This window comes from Habropoda laboriosa, unplaced genomic scaffold (assembly GCF_001263275.1).
Source record: "Habropoda laboriosa isolate 0110345459 unplaced genomic scaffold, ASM126327v1 scaffold128, whole genome shotgun sequence".
NCBI classification, from domain to species: Eukaryota; Metazoa; Arthropoda; class Insecta; order Hymenoptera; family Apidae; genus Habropoda; species Habropoda laboriosa.
This window is the reverse complement of record NW_017100281.1, coordinates 306,069-327,140: the sequence shown is the minus strand read 5'-3', so window position 1 is coordinate 327,140 and position 21,072 is coordinate 306,069. Positions and strand designations below refer to the sequence as shown.

Below are 21,072 nucleotides of genomic sequence, written 5' to 3'. Positions count from 1 at the left end.
ATTACAAAAATAAAAACTATTTTTATTCTTTTTTTAACAAGAATTTAAATTTCCGATAGTCAGCTGCATGTTTTCATCATTTTTAGTTTTCGAAAGTAAATTCAGTTTTCGTTTTAGTTAACCTATCTACCGTGTTATACGACAATTACCAGTTCAATCATAGAATACAGCAGTACAGTGATAAGCAAACAAAATAGAGTTTGCAAAATGTAGATACGTTAAAATGTAACTTCCATAGATCACATGGTGTTATAGAAGGTTACCTAATTATGAAAAATTTGCACATAATTCTTATCGAAATATCGCCACCACAGAAAAGAAATTTTCCAATTTCCAACGGGAGAAAAAGAAAATCAGTGTCATTGTTATGTCCATTGAGAAGTGAGGTAATAAAGGATGTACGTAAACCGAAATTTAATCGATGAAAAATGTCGGGTCCTGGGTCCTGTTCGTGTGCTTATGTAGCACTTCCATAGCGTGCGCGCTGAATGCACGTCCGTGCACGTGTACATACGTGTGGCTGTTCAGACGAGTTAGTAGGTCACACAGACGGAGGCCGCGCACACCATTGTCCGGCGCAATATTGTATCCATGGAGAACTGTGACTCTGAACGAGGCTTCGTGAGGCACCTTGATCTTGACTGAACGCAAGGTTCATTTCGCTGTCATCGCATATTCACTATGGATATATTTCTATTTATTTTCGCGTTGTTTGTGTCGTCATCGTGCACTAAACGAAGTAAACTTATGCGTGCTATTGCACTGCAAATGAGAAAAGTTTCAGAAGTGACGGTATATCCGTTAGTTCCTCGTTAAAAGAACGAAATACTGTAGATACATATGAATGTTGCTTTTCGTTTTTCATTTAGTTATTTTTATCACTTAAAAAGTTGAAAATTTGATCAATTTTCTACTATTTATGAAATTATTATTTCCTGCATATATGACATAGGAATAACTAAATCGGGGTTAACGTTGTTCGATTCACAATTTTTGCGACACAAATTTCTGATTGGTATGAGTACTTTTAATTAACGAATTAAGAATTTTTTCAAATTAAGTAACTAAAACGTTTTAAATGAAGCGATATTTCGTTGAAAAAGATACGATAGCGGCGTTTAAATATCGGCTGCACGATTGCAAGCACAAGTAGCACCATCTGACGGGGACGTTTTATACTAAAAATGAATCCTGTGGGAAGAAGCCGGAAATCATAAATGTGGCAAATTTGCATGAATAACTATGCAATACCATCGATGATCCTCTTTTTGCCGATTTTGCTTTCGCGTAGATGCTATCACGAAGGTCAAAATTTAAATAAACGATTCTTCGTGCCGCAACGTACTTAGTAACTTCGGTATACATAGTAAAGAACATTAAAATTAGTATTTTTACCTAATGATAATCACTTTTAAACATTTTCTTACTATTCCTTTTTTGCAATAATCTGTCATACAAATTTCTATAAGGTGTCAAACGGTAGAATAAAATAATTGTCAAATGATTTTATACAGTCTTTTATTCCTTCAGGCACAGCAATAAAGTATTGATTCGTCGCTAATAACCAAGTAGTTGATGCGATTTAATTCACTGTATAAAAACAAAAAAAGTATCGATTGACTGATGGTCATTTTGGCGATTTTCATGACATTGCACGGTATCGAATAATTATGTCATTGTTACAATTGCAATTTCATCAAAAACTAATTGCTGTTAAAAATATTGGAAAGCTTAAAATCTACATCTTCAATGCAAGTGAAACAAAATAAAATGCATTCGAAAATTTTTGTACCTAAAAGTGTATTTGCACTTCTGTTTGTCAATTTTGAAAATAATCTCCAACATAACTAGTCTTTCGAATCGAAGATTTCGCGGTAAAATTTTGAACGTTCTGTTTGCAAAACACATTTTTGTCCAGAAGAAGTTGCACACGTCGTGGTTGATCTGGCCACGGAGAAGTTCCTGTCCTATCGATTGACCCGGATCCACGGCAAGCGACTTGTATATTTAAGGAGCCATGACTCACGTTTTCTGCCGGTTTTGCACGCGATCTGTACCTACTATTAATTAACTTACAGCAGTCACGATGGTTGCCCGAACGCAAATTGACGCAAGTTTAAGAATATTTCTCCCTGTGGTTTCTAGGTCACGGAATGACAAAAAACAGTTCTCGATTTTCAAAAATTTTGTCTCTTTTATTGGTTTTCGAACCATTCTTGTACAGCAATGATGATAATATTTTAGTTACTTCTGGTCTCGCGTGACATCTATCGTAGTGGAAAAGCAATTTAGATTCTAACTAGGTTTCGAACAGTGTATAATTATCAGAGTGTTCAGTCCAGATTATTCATCAACGCATATAAAGCACTTTATCTTTTCGAAAATCTCCAAAACACGTGTAGAAGAATAAGAATGATAGCGAAAAGTGTTTTGAGGCGCATACGTATGGCACGTTCTCGTTCAAGAGCCGTATACAACTGTTTTAGAATGCGAAAATTCCGATTCTCCGGAGTAAACTATTGTAAATGAATTATCTGCGACTAACACCGGAATACATCTTTAATTTCGTTTCCGGCAAGTAGAAAACGCGTGGATTTATCGTATTGCTAACAAGGAATAGACAAATTTTTATTATCATCTATGGAAATGTGTCGGAAAAGAAAATTTGCCTTTACCATTAAAATGCGCGACGTTAAATTTGGGTTACCAAACATAAATTTCTCGTAATTCTTAACGTTTATTAATTGTATTTACAAAATGATCGTTTCCACTGTGAATCGACGACGATTAACTTTACAAAGGCGTTCGTTCGATACTTATAGTTCTTTTGGTCGACGATATATCCTCTCGTTTTGAATAATTTCGCTGTGAAATTATTCGACTCCCTTTCTTCTGTAAGTACACACTCGTGAATCGATAAACGGAAATAATTGTAGCACGCTTCGCAAGAGCAATCCGCGTATTGTTCGTTTCTTAATTCATGGTGTACACCGATGCAACGAACAATCTTATCGATCTGAACTTCAGAGTAACAATCAACAGGACACGTAATTAACTCGAATTAAAGTTATCTGTTCGATTCTCAACAATTGGATAAAACAACGTATACCCTCGCGAATTCTAATCTTACACATTTCATTTCTGCTGTATCGATAACGCGAGTATACAATAGTATTCCCTACGAAGACTTATATCGATTAAACAAAATAAACAGCGAATATTGTCGGTCCTTCGTAAAATTTTTGACCGCTTCGAAATTGTCTAACAAGCGTTTCGTTCCGATTTCGAAGCATCGAAAAACCGTCGTAGAAGAACGGACCTATACATTCACTTGTATCTCTTTTGTTCGTTAATATTTTCTTTCTAATTTAAACGATAACACCTTGTTGAGCGAGCAACTGCTTCCTCTGGTGAAGGCTCGGCGATTCTCCGTCCATTTCGGCAACCTTCACGGCATCGAACGATTTCGAGGTGTTCAAGTTGCTCAGAGCTTTCAGACAGTTGCTCGTGGTCATTTCCAAGGACTTGGAGCTCTTCAGCGACGCGTTCGCCAGCTTCTTAATCGTTTCCGAAATAGGACACTTGATGAAATCGGTCCTCTCCCTTTCCTTTTCCTTTATCCTCTGATTCTCCTCGATGACTTCCTCCTCCTCCTCCTCCTCCTCCTCCTCCTCTTCATCTTCTCCACTTTCTTCCTCCTTCCCCTCGTCATCCTCCTCGATTTGCATAGTTTCTTTGGAATCGTTGCGTTTCGATCCTCTGAGGAGGTCAGCCGACTCACTCTGACTTGGGTGCAACTCCTCTTCCTCCTTACGATCGTCCTGGCCCAGTAAAGATTTCGGCGGCGCCTCGACGTACCCGCTCTCGTCGCTGTCCACTTCCTCGTCGAGTGAGTCTAAGGTTAAGAAAGCGGACGCATCGTTTCGCAGCAGATCGTGGTTTATCCTGCCAGACACAGGATACTTTTCCATCGTTCGTCTTTCCAGGTTCTGGGGATCGTCCAGTCTGCGTAGAATCTCGCCCCTTGGCCTGTAATCGACCACGTCGTCGAAGTCCTCGACGTCCTCGAAGTCGAACACATGCGAGGCTTGGTCCTCGATTTCCTCCTCTTCCTCTTCCATCGACTCGTCCTCCTCGTTTCCCGGCGAAAACCTTTTTCGGCTGGTCACCACCACGTTCTGACGGTGAAACCGCGGGCTGCCCGCGCAGGTCATGAAATTCGGCGAACCCTCGGAATTCCTTCGGGGTCCTGGACCTCTTCCGACCGTGTCCTCGGAGAACATCACTCTTCTGTTGTCCCTTCGCTGTTCCGTACCATCACCTGCAATGTATGCACGTTACGTTACGAAAGAAATGGTAATATGTGTAATGAAAGATCGATAAGAATTCTTTTTTTTTCTTTCTAGAACTGATAACAATGTGTTATACAAAATCGAGCTGGTGCTATATGCTTCTTTAGATTTTGCCAACTTGAACATGTGTAGGTTTATAATAATTCCCAGATAGCACGTATCTTACAAGAGAACACCTCCAAGTGATAATCTCCGATATCGATGAAACTTTATTACAGGGTAGTACCTACACAAAAAGGTATTTAACGCGTATTTTTTTTATCGATAATTGTTCACACTGAAGGGATGAACATCGCCTTCGAAGATGAGGGTAATGTGAACATATTTGATCAAAATTATTTATTATTTTTCAAATTATTCAAGTTATTAGACTAAATATATTTTCTACCTCCAACTTTGAGAGCGATTTTCACCTCTCCACCGTGGACGATATAAAAAATACAATCATCATAATCGGTGATTATTAATTCGAGATGTTCTCTTGCTAGCGGTCCATTTCACGCCCATCTTTGGTCTCAACGTCCTACGACTTCAATTTATACGTTCTATTAGATTGGTCCATAAGTTCGTGCGGTTTTTCTGAATGTAAAAACTTCAGTTTCTTCGCAAGCATTTGACACGAACTGATCAATGACGTATTATTTACAATTTCTTCCTAAGGTTCTGATAGCTTTTCGATTTTTTACAGGTTTCGAGTTTTTTTATAATTCTGGACGTGAACCGATCTTCGAACCATCTTCACAGTTCCGCGTCTTTGTGGAAGGAAAATCGATTTAGAAATGTTTCGGAGGGAGCGAAAAAGTGGGAACTGCCCATCCAAGGTCGTGAAGAGCCATTTTGTCAAATTTTACTTAAACTCAAAAAGTATAAATATGTCATTTTTGTTAACATGACACTCGGTGTTTTTTTAACGGAAATGTTCGTGAAGTGTTATTTTAAAGGGCGCACTATTGCTTTTAACGATTGACCGAATGCAAGATGCTTAAAATAGCATGTCACTTTACATATCTGACATACCTAGGTTCCACATGTCTTTTCCCTATAATTACGAAGCGTCACCAGAATGTACGTGCTTAGACAAAATATTATAAAAATCACACATGTTCAAGCCAGCGAGTTGAAATTCACTTTGACGTTTGCTGCTTTTGTTATTTTTCGAGAAATGAATTCTGACTCGTTACTTTCCTTCTATTTACGTGCACTGCCGTTCGTAAGTGTTAGGACACCCGTTATATTCGTGCAGAAGGTGTTACATGACTTTTATACCCGATATAGAATTTTATTTTACATTACATGAAAGCGATTGGCAGAACAAGTTCAACGACCCACAATTTTCGAACTTAATTTCGTGCGAATGTTTGGTGTGGCGTAATTAGCGGCACTGTTAGGATATTATTTTTCTGACAGCACTTTAAATCGAAACAGATATCTAAAACTTCGATATTTGAAATTTCCAGGTTTTCAAAATTTGATATTTGATATTTAAAATTCCTATTTTTAAAAATTTCCGTAATCATTCTTTTCACGATCTGAATAATCTTGTAACGAATGCTTAGGCGTACTTCACATTTAACAGGTGCTTTAATACTTATGAAAGGGAGTGTACGCGTTCATATCAGCAATGCAGCGAAAGGTTCATCTTAGCCTTAACACTTTGCCAACCGAACGAATTGCAACTGAACAGATGTCTAAGATTGCCAAAATGAATTCTAGGAAAACTGATACAGTATTTAGGAAGATTACTAATGTGAAATTCAACGACGGTTCCTTTTACATAGACAATATTACAGAGCAACATTTTTGAAAACACGAAGAAAAAACGAGAATGAAATATTTTGGCAATGTGTTAACACTCAAGGTGAATTCTTCCTTCTGGTTTCTTTATATTCAATTCAACGAGATTTGTAGAAATTTTTCTCCTTTCTTTCTGCCCACAAGGTTGAATTTTAAATGCGAAATACTCGCAGAATAATGACCTGTGCCATGATGATCTTCCAAACCAGGGGCTCTCTCTTCGCTTGTCGCTGTGCTGGCCGTCTCGCATCCGCTGGATATACTTCCGTTTTCGTCAGACGATTCGCGATTCAAAGCGTCAAGCAGTCGGGCGAGCCGCCAGCTGTCCTGATCTTGCCAGCTACGTGCCACGTTCTCCAAGGTCCTCAGTTCCTCGAGGATCCTCTGTTGTTCGATTTCCTCAGCGGCTATGTCCTCCTCGATCGCCGATAATTTCGGCGCGCTTTTTGATCTCTCCAGAGGTGGCCGGTAATTCTGGCCACCGGTGCTCAGAAGCAGCTTTCGCCGTGGTAACGAAGGATTCTCGTACAGAGCGTTTGCTAGGGATAATCTGGAAATGAAAAATATTCTCAATAAATTCACGAGAAAAGCTTATTCACTGCAAACGAAAAACAATATTTTTCGGTAATTATCTGGAAAAAGGGGGGAGTGTCAACTTCAATGATCTTGATATTGGGATATGTTGTAAAGGGGAGGGTCCTGAGTGACCTGCAATTTGTCTGAGGTATGGGACGATCGTGGTTCAAAAGTTATGAGAAAAAGAAGAGTGTACTGCGCTATTGATGGAAAAACAAATGAATACTGAGATTCTTTTTTCTTCAGTATTACCAGAGTTCTAAGACGTTTAACCTTTACGCTGGTGTTCCGTACGACAAAAGTTAGTTTTCATAGCTGCAATGGTTGGGCTCACGTGGAGTGTACGGATCAAGAAAATATCGATCACTTTACCTGCGATAAAAGTTCTATTCTATTTTTAAATGATTTTTACTAACATTATTTATTACTTAGACCTTCAAATCTGCTAAGTAGCTGGCCGGTACTGTACGAAAATTTTTCGTTCGCTGCAAATTACAACTTTTTTTATTTCTACGAATTATTTGTCTTTATGAGAAGATTTAAGAGAAACGATTTGTCCCCTTTTATTAAGAACCCTTTGTACTACAAATTACTTTTTTGAAAATTCATTTTTACCAAGTTATAGTACGAAAACTTAGAGTGGCCGGTACTGCACGACTCTCCCCTATATTTGTTCCAATATAAGTCGTTAAAACGGAAATTGCATACGCATTTGCATAGGATTGCGATCCTAATAGTGGTAAGGTACAGTTAGGTTAGGTTAGATTTTTTGGAGGAGAAATTGCAAACTTTTGTAACAAATATAATTTCCTTTTGGTCGTAACTTTTAAACCACGATCGTCTCATCACTTGGACTCAGAACCCTCCCCTCTGCAATATACCCGAAATTCGACAAAATTGGAGTTGAGACCCCTTTTTCCATATAATGATCCATTTTTCTTTAGAAAAAGAAAAAAATTTACGTATAATGAAAATGTCACGTGTCATATTTCTTACTACATCTGAGGTTCTATAAATTAGTAGTTTATGATAATATTAATGTAAACGATATTTATGTTTTTGAATATAACTGCAAATTCTTCTTAAACTCTTTGCGAATGAATTTTATAGAAGCAGGTGTAACGCGTAGAAATTCAAAGGGCAATAGATAAGTGTGATTAAATAATCTTTGTTTTTCGAAAGAAATATTGTAAATGCGTACTTTTTCCACGAACGTACTAATTTACACATTTCTTTACACTGTTGAACTTGACCTCGATCGATAAGAAGAAAAGTGTTACCTGTTCTTATCGACCGTTAATATGGACAACATAAAGAAAGATATTGCATATTCTTGTATAAAATAGAAGTGTTACAAGTTATCGCATATTTAATTGCATCGTTTGAAAATAACGATGAACGCAATGTTCGTGAGTCACAGCGTCGACGTTTTCTTTTAAGGACAAATAAATTACGCTGATTTTACTAATCTTGATAAAGTGAAGGAGTGTTTGAAAAACTGCATAGTACGTATAGTAAATTGCACACCTATGGTCATGAAAACTACGTGTATTTTTACAAGTACAGTAGACACCTGTGTAACACGGGTTCATGTAACACCAAGCAAAGATTGTGATAGTGTTTGTGCAACACGGTATAGTCGGTGGAACAAACATAGGGAGCTCGTAAATTAAACCATCAAGCGGCGGCACAGCTTGATGTAGCGGGAGCCAGGGCCGTATACAGCAGGGCTTCAGGCGGGCAAGGGCGCCCGCCGATGCCCGCGGGCAGAGCTGAGGGCAAAGTCGCGGGCGAGAGATGTCACGTACATTAAAACGGAGTGAGAGAAAAACGCTTGTGTTGCATATCTTCGAAACATAATTCTCCCTCTTAACTCTTTGTGGTCCTATTTTCCGTAAGCATTCTAGTCGTCCCGGTTGGAGTTATTTTTTGGCAGCGCGCATTATTTTGGCAGCGTGTGCATATTATTTTTCCCCCGCTTCCGCAGGCAGAAGGTAAAAACGCAAAGAGTTAAAACGGGCCATGGTTACTACATATACACATGCATAAGTACACGCACCGTTGCGCGCCGATTTGTTTCCGCCCGGGGATGCCTATACGTTGCCCGTACGGGCAATGACTGAACGGCAATGGTATAGGTACAGCATTTTATTTTAACACGTTAAACGCTATGTCAGTCACCGGCGACTGACACTATACTTTCCGTACAGGCCGCACAATCACCGGTGACTGACAGTATACTTTTCGTTGGTCGTCTTCTGTTTATAGTTCGCATGGCCCATTTGACGGCTAAGTGTGGTTTGAACGGAACGGTAAGCAAAACAGGCTGGGCGTTTAACGTGTTAAGGCCCGCACAATAAAAGGATAACAATTGATTCATGTACTATCGGGTAAATTAAAAATGCCAGTTAGCATTTTGAATATTTCAATTGGTTAGGCGAATTTAAAAAACGTGGAACTGATGAAAAGTGAAGTAAATTTTCGCCATAATTTCACGAGCGAAATATGTTTAATTGAATTAGAATTACCGTTCGAATTTCTTGCGAAATCCAGAAAATTGTGACGTGTTCAACGAGAAAAGTAGAAAACGAAAAAAGATGCTGCGACCTGTCGTAACTCTGTTTTCCAGAAACATTCGGTGAAATATTTGTCATTGAACACTTGGCTCCGTCCTAGATTGTGACTCGATTGTGGCGATGATTGTGATTTACGAACGCGACCCAAATTGCCTCTTTAACGAAAGGTCGCGGGTTTACGGTACATATATGGCGATGCATTCAATTTCTCCGTTATCTAATTCATACATGAATTCACTATCCTTGAGTTTTCAGATTCGATAGAACACATCCGTTGGCCATGGCTTTAGTCGATATTTAAGGGATTTATAGGTGAAATGTTGTATACATTAACTCCTGTACGAAGTTTGTAAAGTTACACGAATAAGTAAATTTGGGTCAAATTGAATTGATATCAAGAATTCAGCATAAAAGCTACTTTCCGTATAATAACGAGTCAGACTCGTAGATCGGGTGGAAACAGTTCTATCAGTAACAAAAATTAACTTTAACTCCAATTTTCGATTTCATTTATAAAACCGAAGATTGTCAAATTTAATTAATCTACAATACATCAACTTTTCATACCTAACCTTTTGCGGTCTAGATATGCTTTTGCCTTCAGATATCGTACAATAATAAATTACAAATTATAACTGATAATAAACCATTTTTCCACGTATTAATATTACACTACACATTAATATTAACATTATACTTTATCAATAATGAAATAAAGGAAAACTACATGGTACTGTCCGACAGTGGCCAAATGAGTGCAGACTAACTAGATAATACTGAAACAGTAAACAGCTGACGCTTGCGGTACATAATCACGAAAAGGAATCATACGTCGAGGGGTTAAAATCACATATTAAACCTTACGCGACAAAAAAAAAAAAATGTAGACCAGTGTAATTACACGCTCTCGTGTGACATAGTGCAAGTTACAGAGATCGATCCTCTTACCTAGCATTTTGTCTGGAGACCTTGTCCCGTCGGAATTCCAGAAGCGCCTGTTGTAACCTGGCGTTCAAGGTCGAGGCGAGCCTCCTAGCAGTGGACTCTTTGCTGCAAAGGGCGGCGTGACACCTGAGCTCGGGCCTTAACCTGCGTCCCTCGTGCCGGTACACCCAGACGAAGAGCCGTGGATGGGAAGCAGGTGCCGTGCAATAGGTCACCCTGTGCGCCCAGTACTCCGTCAGACCGTGATACTTGGTCGTCGCGGTCAGCCCACCGTTCGTCACCGTCAGCCTCATCGACACGTCCGGTCGGCTGCTGGTAAAGTAATTGCGCCATAACGTCGATACTGGTTTCTCCACGCAGCCCTCCCCTACGATTTCAATCAGTGCTTCTTGTTAACGTTAAACTAGAATTGTTTCTCTTGTATTTATAGCTAGCGTTGCTCAGCACGTGAATGTCGCAACGATTTCAGTGCCCGTGCTTTGGGAACGAATGTCGCCGGTGAATTACACTTGACAGGGGAAGTTCGGTAATCCGAAAATTCGGAAAAATCTGTAACTTTGCAGAAACGTAGTTCAATTGACGCTAATGAAATAATTTTTTTTTTGTTTCGATAATGAAACGATCTCAGGGATGAAAATACGCTATTGAAGAAATTGTCACTTTTCGTGTTATCGTGAAAATATTCACGAAACCGAAGAAACACCGGTGGAAGTAAATTTTGAAAGAAATAAAATGTTTTTAAATGTAGGATATCGGAAACTATGGAACTTGGGATTTAACATTTTTTTTCCATTTTGTATACGGTTTCGTAAATAACAATTTTTTTTCAAAGGGTGTTTCCAACCCCTAGGACCGTGTCATTGTCATCGCCAACAATGGTTTCGTTATTAACGTCACATGAACTACATTTTTGCAGAGTTTCAAATTTTTTGGAATTTCCGGGTTACCGAACACTTCCATGTGGCTTTGGAGTTTCAACATTAATTATGACAAAGTGGAACGATTTCTTTGGAAACAATAAAGGTCGTAAATTAATACGAATTTCAGTGATGGAAGAAGCAATACTGTATTTGTACCGAATATACCAACTAAGCGATGAATTGAACACTTAAAGTATGATTATTTTAAGTAATATGCAATTATTTTATTCAGCCAAATTTCTTATTCTTCTTTTTACTTACTCTTCACACTGAAATTGATTTACATCGTATAAAAATCTTGAAAAATATACGTTTCAAAATAACTATATATATTTTTTATTTCATTCTGAAACAGTCAGAAACGTACCAGTCGTAAAATATTTATGGTTAGACCGCGTTTGTTTGCGTATTTGTAACATATCAAAATACGCCAAAATGGACGAGAGTAACGTTCAGGGCTGCATTAGGCGCAAGCTGGGGCCATATTTTAAAACCTTATTCCTCACCAGCAACAATATGAAACAGTCTAGTTATAGTTGCAAGATAAAATACTCATTTTTAAATAATAAATACATAATATAAAAACAAAGACCGCTGAAAACGAAAACGCCAAATTTACGAGGGTCCACTATTCACAACTGTCGATATTAACAGGAATTTTTACAGTCCAGTAATTTAATAAAATAAGTTATTACGGAAATGTCGATTTTTATATTCAATAAAAAAAAATGTGTACGAGTTTGGTTAACTGAACTAGACTTGTTCTTTCGCCTAGGGCCCCCCAAAGTATAAATGCGCTCCTGGTAACGTTAGAATACCTTCAGATACATAAGCAACACTAATCTATAGATAAATGTACCATAGTACAGTCAGTGAGATTATAACGTTACTTTCACATATTTTTCATATTTCTATATGTTGTAATTGCATAAACATTTATAGCCTAATTATAGCGTACGCCTCGGAAACCTGAAGCTTAAGGAAAGATCTTAAAAAAACAAAAACCATCGTATTGCCTGCTCTGTTGAAGCATTAATATATGACCATTAAAACTAGTTTTCAATAAGGATAATGTCTCCATGTTGCAAAAGCTATTACGTTATTCTAACATAACAACCACGTTACTGTTACACTGCGTCACATTATTGTTCGATGCTTTTATCACACTGTTATTAAGTGTGCCATCAACAAGTAACAGTAACTGAGACAAAAGGTAGTTTCACCGTTCGTTTCCGCGTGTACAATTGCACAGTATACAGGGTGTCCTGTAAATCCTCGAACTGGAGGGTTCCTGAGGTGACTCTGAACAACTTTTTCCTTTACCAAAATGTTGTCCGAAGCTTCGTTTTCGAACTATTAACGAAAAACACTGGCCAATCAAAGCGCGCGCAGAGCCCGCGCTCAGGGACGGGCGAACAGAGATTCGCCCGCGCGCTATCACGAACGACGCGTACGCGTGACTTCTCGGTTATCGATCGCTGTCAAAAAATTTGACTTTGCACATTGGCCAGTGTTTTTCGTTAATAATTCAAAAATGAAGCTTTAAACAACATTTTGGTAAAGGAAAAAGTTGTTCAGAATCACCCCAGCAACCCCCCATATCCGGGTGTTTGAAGAGTTACGGGACACCCTGTATATACTTATTCCTAGTATTGCAGAGTTGGAAATAAAATGGTTCGCTTCAGGGTTAAAAACAAGTCACGTGAATCTATATTTGTGCAAGCCCAGAACGTAAACGAACTGTACTGTTCCCCGTCTCGATGCCAGTGGGAGTTTGTCACTATTGGATTAATGGGTTAAAATAAATGGTGTTCACTGCGAATTCTCTTAAACGTATTTTATTTTCTTTGGCGCGGAAGGACGTCTTAACACTTCGGAAATCGCAGTCGAAGCGAAGGAAGAAACCCGCAAGGGCACGACAGAAAGTCTGTTGCGCATTTAAGAAAAAGAGACCAGGATTGCATCAGTCTACTGCAGGGTGTCCCGTAAAGAGTGTAACACCCGGAAATGGGGGGTTGCTGGGGTGACTCTGAACAACTTTTTCCTTTACCAAAATGTTGTCCGAAGCTTCGTTTTCGAATTATTAACGAAAACCACTGGCCAATCAGAGAGCGCGTAGAGCCCGCGCCCAGGGACGGCCGAACAGAGACTCATCCGCTGGCGATCGAACAAATGCGTACGCGGACCTTCTTCACCTTAATGTTCCTTTTCTTGTTAGGCATACGCAGTCCATACGGACGTAACAATTTCAAGAGCTCACGTGTTCAAGTTAGCAAGTCGAAAATTGCTCTGCATACAGAGTAAGTGCTATGCAGAGATAAGAAGTTAGCTAGCGGAAGGAACGCGGGTCTGATTGGTTACAGTGTAATAGACACACCTTCTCTTACACGGTGACAAAGACTTTTGTCATTGGACGAAACGGTCACATTTGCAAATTGGATTATGTAGCGTCGCGTGATGAAAAGAACGGAAAGGACGTATCGAGACCAAGTGGGATAGAGCGGTAGCAAACGATCCAACACACTTCAGAACTTCAGAGCAATAGCGTACATACCCGCGGTTTCGTGCATCCCTGCTAGATTTTTCAACGTATCACCTGCAAATTCGGAGATTCTACTACTGTGCCAGCATGTGTGGCCAAGAACTTAACCCTTTTGCTGTGGCGCGTTATAGCTTCGTGAGACCCCGAGCAAATTTGAATTTTGGGACCCCTACTACAGCAATAAGGTCATAGAAGATTGGTTTGGGGCCCCCCTCGTTGGTAGAGGCCCCTTTTGCCCATAGGATAACGCACCACTGCCCTTTTGTTACTAACGGTGACTGTAATCACTCATAAGAACTTCAAGCATAGCATAGCTCGATATCTCTAAATAGATTTACTTTTATCGAGTTGTTTTGTTGCGCTGTCTTAAGAACTAAGAAAATAACAAAAAAGTAATGTTACGCTCTGTCGGTAAGGCGTATACCCGTGCCTTGATTGCACACCATACAGCAACAGCGTAGCGAAAGGGATAAAGGTAGAGATTTCGGGAGGGTCACAGACGAGATCAGGTGGAGCGAGTGAAGTATAGTTGGTGGAAGCGATGTAGTAAGATCGTAAATTAAAGCATTAAGCGGTGATACCGATTATATTGAGTTCAGATGGTTGTTTTAAAGAAGGCAATAATGTTTTCATGATTGATAGAACACGAGTCAGACTTGACATAGGAACTTTTGCCTTCAGATATCACACAATGATGAATTATAAATTACAAACGATAGTAAATCATTTTTTTTGTGCATTAATATTATACTGAAACTTAATATTTTATGGCTAATATTACTTGGAAATATTGAAATAAAGGCAAACTACGTGGTACTGCTCGGCAGTGTTTAAACGAGTGCGGACTAACTGGATTATTCGAACCGCAAAGGGGTAAGTTATATCTGGTATTAAGCCTTCTGCTCGTAACAGTAAAAATTAATCTGCAGTTGCCAACGATTAAGGCACAGGCAAGTGTTTTAGATACATTACAATGGAAGAACCAATTCTGAATTGACATCAAATGGCACTAATTATAAGCGAGGCTCGAGCTCCTTACTTCGCTCGAATTAAGGCGCGTTTAGACCAAACGAACGAATGCTCGCTCGCTCCTCTCCCCGCTTCAACAAAATTCGAGTAAATATATGACAAATTTTTGAAAGTGGGGGATGAACTACTAAGCGCACCTTTACGTGCACTTTGACACCTGACTAATTTCAGGACTTCGCTATATCGTTTCCATCGATTATACCCTTCATGTCCCTGTGCCGTCCAACTAGCCATCTTTTTATCTCTGCACAGAATACAGGGCGTATCTAGTAACTGGACCGAGTTATAACTCGGTTGTTACTGAAGATAGAAAAAAATTGTAAACAACTGAACAATGTGATGAAAAGTGTAAAAAAAAAAAAAAACACTCTGGAACACCCTGTACTTCTTTCCAGAAATTAAGAGAGCATTAAAAGCTGAGTAAATAAACATTAAGGTGTAATATGTCTAAAATGTGTATTTATTGAAATACTCGATTGCTCACGATTGAAAAGTAACAACCTGCCCCAAATCAGAGGAACAACTAGCGACACACGTGGCAGTTTATGCAAGTATTCTGCCTATACATTGAGATAGTCTAATAAAAACTATCGCAACGTGTTCTTAAATGTGATTTGATCGATAAGGTCGAAACAATTAATAATTTCCATGTTAAAAAATCGAAATAGACCTAAAAGTAACGATCGACAAATATTTACTTTTCTGATAGTGACCAGGTGTTTGCTTACAACCACAAGATTTGCTGTCGCAGGCGCTATTAAAATGTCGTGAGTGGTGAGTGATGACAGAGTGGCGTGATCGACTCACACGACGAAAACAATTGAACGCACAATCTTATCTCTTCTCATTTTAAAGATATAACAACTATCGGAACAACTTACCCCGGGAACTTTTGGCCCCGGTCTCCTCTGCAGTGCTTCCTCGAACGCAAATGCATGGTTAAGGACGCCAAATGTAAATTGATGGAAATCCGCGTAGTTGGGAACCAGCCCCTTACCCTATCCCCGTTTTCACAAAAAACTGAAGAAAATTTATATTCTTACAATGCATGCGCATATATTTGCACACACACATGCGCGCGAGTATTATGTAATTATTTAAATGCCACTCCTTCTATCTCGCAGCGACACATTGGTCGTTCGATTTTTCTCTCAACTTCGGCTTTTCGTTATGTATTTGAATTCAGTGGGAATTTGCGAGGAATTAATTCAGGCGAACGAATGTTCTCCTATGCAGTGTACGATGAAAGAGATCTGCGCTCAATGTGTGCAACGACATATAAATACGAAAACAGAGGAGAGTTTTGTCTATAGTTGCAGTAATCAAGATCAGAATATGGAACTTGTTGACTTCAACTTTTTAAGTGACCGCTTAAGGCGAAATAGTTTACAAGAAAAACTCACTGCAAAGTGGATAGATTATGCTCTTAACACTATCCCGTCCGGTGGCACCATATTGGTGCCCTACGAAAAAGCTATCGAACAAATGCCGGTGACACCACGTTGGTATCTTATGGGAAGCTATCGCACAGACGCCAGTATCGCTTGTGTTCTGTCCAAGTAACAATAAGTTACAGGTTGCAATACGATCATATTAGCAAGTTCTGTGTTTTTACAAGAAATATTTTTTTTTTCTCCTGAAAATCTCGAAAAACCCCCGGCGACAGGCGAAAAGATCTGAACCAGTCCTGCCGGCGCCAAACAAAAGAATCCGGATTACGCGTGCGGACGGCATAGTGTTAATAAGAGAGAGCAATATAGAACTATAAGAAAAAATATTGATGCTAAATACGTAAATTGACTCGAAACGAACGTCAAAATTTTTCGAGAAAGATATCCGCGTATAATCGAAACCGCGTTGCTCGAGGAAGCACTGTACATCGCCTTTGCATCGTTATAAATTTCCGAGAAGACAAAATTCAGTCTCGTTACATATCCGACACACCTTCGTACCTCTGAAACAAGGAACACTTCTCGTAAGTCGGATCGCGTCGTGATCGATGCGATGCGTCGAAAGAGGTTCTCGAAAGAAAGCGCGGCGGCGAACGGTCGTTACCACTTGGATGCCTCTCTGCTCGTGTACTACACACCTTGGCTTTCCAGTTCGCATACGCGGCCGGAATACGCCAGTGGAGTTAAATCGAAGAACAGGAGTCATACCCTAACCTTCGATACAGTTTGATTCGTCGTTCCACCTTGTGTTTCGAATCGCATTACCAATTTAGAGATACAGGAAACACCGATACAGTTACTTACCACGCTTCGAAAGCGATCATAGAGCGGAATTGAGAGGAAACTTAATGTCGGAGAACGAACGAAGACGATAGGGTGTAATGGGTTATTTGCGTTATAACGAGTCACATTCGTGGCGCAGAATATGGTCAAGATGTGACAAAAGAAGAAATATATGTCTATTAACCCTTTGCAGACGGAGGACTATGTGCTATGTCGAAGTACTTGAATAACACATAATTAGGTCACTACTTCGATTTTTCTTTTTTTAAATTAAATTATATGAAAATTACATTTTCCTCAAATATACGTACTACACATGAGTTTTCGTGGTCATTCCAACTATTTTTATTATTTAACCCTTTGAACTCCTTTGTGGAGTGTGACTCGACATCAGTTTTATTCACAGGTATGAATGAAATAATTTTTAAATTGCCAGTTTAAATGTGTACTATATTTTGCAATATTTTTTTACCTGGATGAGCAGTAGGGGACCCCTAACCCCTTAACCTATGATTTCTTTTCTGACTATGCATATAAGCGTCAGCCATTTGATGTTTTAGTAACAGGTAACAAAAGCTGATCTGTTAGAGATTAATTACATTTAGGAATCCTTGATCTTACAAATTAAAACGAAAGTTAGGATTACAATGAATTTTTCTCACCAATGTAGGTAACTATTTTTGTCACATCTTGACCAGAATCTCTGCCACGAGTCTGACACGTTGTTGTAGGTCAAAGGGCTAATGCTATTTTCAATATAATTAGTAAAAAAATTGTTTAACACGCTGACTGCCAACCACGAGTTAACACGTTGTAAACGCATAGAAATTCTGTGGAATGGGCGTCTGTTAAAGGTTCATTACTAACAAAAAGGCGTCATAAAAAGGATTTACTTACTATTTTTTACAAGATTATCAAAATATAAAGAAATGAAAGTAAACAAGACAATAAGAACAAATTTTAATTATGATATGCTTTAAAACACTGTTCTACGCGTAACACTGGCGTCTAGAACAGATTTCTTCAAAATAGGCTCGGCAATCAACGTGTTAAATTGCTTCCTGTCAACCAAATGTCTTTTAAAGTACATTTCAACGAAAATACTTAAAATAATATGGGAGTCGTTGAAAAGAAAATTTAAAAAAAAAATCGAGAGTTCAAGGGGTTAGAAAAATATAAATTTATTGCTTGCGTTCATAGTGTTTCGTGAACCCGTACACGAGTCTATCGCCTTAAAAGGGTTAAATTTGTATTTCTGCTCTCGTTTCAGCTTTAATTTAAAGCTGACGATTACCAAACACAAGTCGTCTAGAATATGCTGACTTCTTTCTGTTCAACACTCTGTCGGAACAGAGAATAGCCGAGGCTGACATACACAGCGACTAAAGAATTGTAAGACAACGGGTTAACTAGAGATCATGGCTTTGAACGTGTATCAGAGAATTAAAAATTCGTGTTCATAATACACATTGTAACGCCCACACAAACTCTGCATACCTAATGTGCTGCACACTGGACGAATTCCTCAGCAATGCACAAAAATCGACCGTACTCTCCATAACAGCTCCGCTTCATTTTCGAACTTAACCAAGCGTACACCGTTACTCTGTCCGACCTAATTGCGATAGTTAATTACTTCGCTGCGCGACGAAAAATCTTCGAAATGGTGAAGTTCCTTTTTCCCGGAGTTTGGATTCTTGGAATTCATAAGAAAATTTAATTTCGAGACCGGGGGACATTTCATTTTAATTATTACGCTAATGTAAATATTACACTAAATTCGCCTGTATTTAAATACGCGTCTATATTTTAATTCGCCTACTTTTTAATACTATACACGAATACCTGGCTGTTCAAGTATATTTGCCCGAGTAATTTACGGAGAGAAATATGGCTTTACAAATTGCCAGATTGCAGATGACAATAACAAATTTCGACACGATGCAACGGGAACAGAGATAAAAACAAAGAGATAAATACACGTGAAACAGAGATCTCCGTGTATTAGGTTGGTGGAAATGAAATGCCGTTTCGATCACCAGTTTTTATGCACAACAGTCGAGAAGAAGGAATTTCCTGTAGTAATACAATTGTTTGGACATTGTTAATTGACGTGATAAATAACCGAAATGTGCGCATAATTTTTTTACGTAAGTTTAAATTTGAAGAAACTGCTGGAAATGTAAATATAGAATTTGTCGCGTCGCGTTCTTCTGCGATGTTCAAAAGGAAGCTCGCGGTTGCGACTGTTACTCATCAAATTAATTTTGGGTAACTAGTTCAAATTTGTTCTGCTGATACGTAGCAAACGTAGAGTGCGTCACGAAACACTGACGACTTTGTTTCAAAGACTCGAATTGTACTGGAACGGCTGGAGAGTGTGTCTTGTTCACACGAGAGAATCTTTGCGAATGTGTTGTGTCTCCTCGAACGGCTGGAGATCTAGTGGTGTTCGGTCGATGGAACCTTTTCTGAATCTGCTCGCTCGATTCCCAAATTTTTCTGGAGTCCTCCGTGACTCTCCCGCCAAGTGCAAAAAAGGCACGCTGATTGGTTTTTTCACGTACGCACAAATTACCAATCAACGTGCCCCTTGAGTGTCACCCACCCTTCCATTGCGCCCTTAGCGCGCTTTTCCTTGAAAGGAGTGGGGCCCTACCTGCGGGTGCGTGGAATCTTCGCTGTCCTTCGGTGACGCGTCGGAAATTCCCGCCAGGTCAACCCTCGGCCGAGAGTGCCGTTATACGCGCGTGTGTATTGACCCTTCAGGAATACCTGGTTTGTGACACGTCTTCGGTTATTGAGGACGCGGAAAAGTCGAAATTCTAAAGGCATTGTTCTGCAAGAAATGACTTATTTTTTCGCGGAGCTACGAAGCGTCTTTGTTCTCAAAAATAACCTTCGAGTGCGAGCGTGCCATAAACCCGGTCAACGAAGACCCCACGACGGAACAGAATTTGAAGAAGATTATGTAAATGTTAAGACATTTCAACGTTGTTGTGCAAAATTCAAGGTTGGCGACTTTTCATTGGAAATGAGCCAAGGGGAGACTAGATAGGGCCTAGGATAATAACGTTTTAAGAAAAATTATCCTCAATAGACTATCGTTTCTTCAAACACTTCAACAATTTTTTTGACAAATAAATAATCCCGAAATGAAGACACTGTGAAAACAGCAATTCGAAGATTAACGATTTTTGTATATTTGGAATAATGAAACCATCAGGTCATTAAGTTCGTGTCGAATTTTATAATTTAGATCAATATTTTCAACGAACCTTTAAACCGTTTCCTCGTTCCACAATTTTTTCCTTCTAATTTCCTTGGATTTTCATTAAAATATTTTTCGCTTTCAACACGAACTCATGGGATGACCTATTTAATAGTTAATCGTTGGAGAAAATTTGTAGACTCACGTGGAAATTGTTTTAATTAAATACATTATTTCTTAAAGAAACGTAATGTATCTGAAGTTTCATTTCAAAAAACGATGTCTCATATGCACCAACCTAGTATTAAGAACTACACCAATTAAAATACGTGTACACGTGCAATACGTGTAGAGAAAATTACACAGTCATGTTTAATACACGTGAAATAGGGACTTCTAATTTTTGTTTTTAGCTCCCTACAATCAATTCCACATTGGGAATTATAAGTATAGTCGAGGCCACGATATAGCGAGGTCGTAAAATCGGTCAGACGTCAAAGTAAACATGTTTTAGCTGCCGGGACCCGAAAATTGACAGAGATACGAGCAGATAAGTACTTGAAACCATTGTCAGGACCGTACGAAGAATTCTTGTATCCAGCGAAAGTCAACTGATTCTAATATACTTACTGAAAACTGTATGCAGCTAGGACAAATTAGGGTTTCTCCCTCTGGGGGAAGCCGCTTTTGGAAGTACGGTTACAGGTAAAGGTCTTATTTATGTCTTTAGCATCTTAGTTTATCTACTCGTGTTATATACAGATAGAAAGTGCAAAAAGATTGTGTAGCTTAATATTAACATATTTTCCATTTGTAAATGAAATACCATTTTCTACTTGAAGTACCAAATCATATACTACCATTCGTTTATTGTTGGAATCCTCAAACAGACT

The 21,072-nt window shown here is 39.0% G+C and overlaps 1 protein-coding gene across 1 annotated transcript in view; it reads right to left on the bottom strand.

Annotated features, from left to right (window-relative positions):
* Positions 1-3,368: 3,368 nt before the first annotated feature.
* Positions 3,369-21,072, bottom strand: part of LOC108573637 (calponin homology domain-containing protein DDB_G0272472) — a 49,073-nt gene continuing 31,369 nt past the window's right edge. The window contains exons 2-4 of the mRNA XM_017936109.1: positions 10,247-10,610; positions 6,329-6,696; positions 3,369-4,321 (exon numbers count right to left, since the gene is read on the bottom strand). Coding sequence (XP_017791598.1) covers positions 3,369-4,321; positions 6,329-6,696; positions 10,247-10,610 — 1,685 coding nt within the window. The remainder of the gene's footprint in view (positions 4,322-6,328; positions 6,697-10,246; positions 10,611-21,072) is intronic.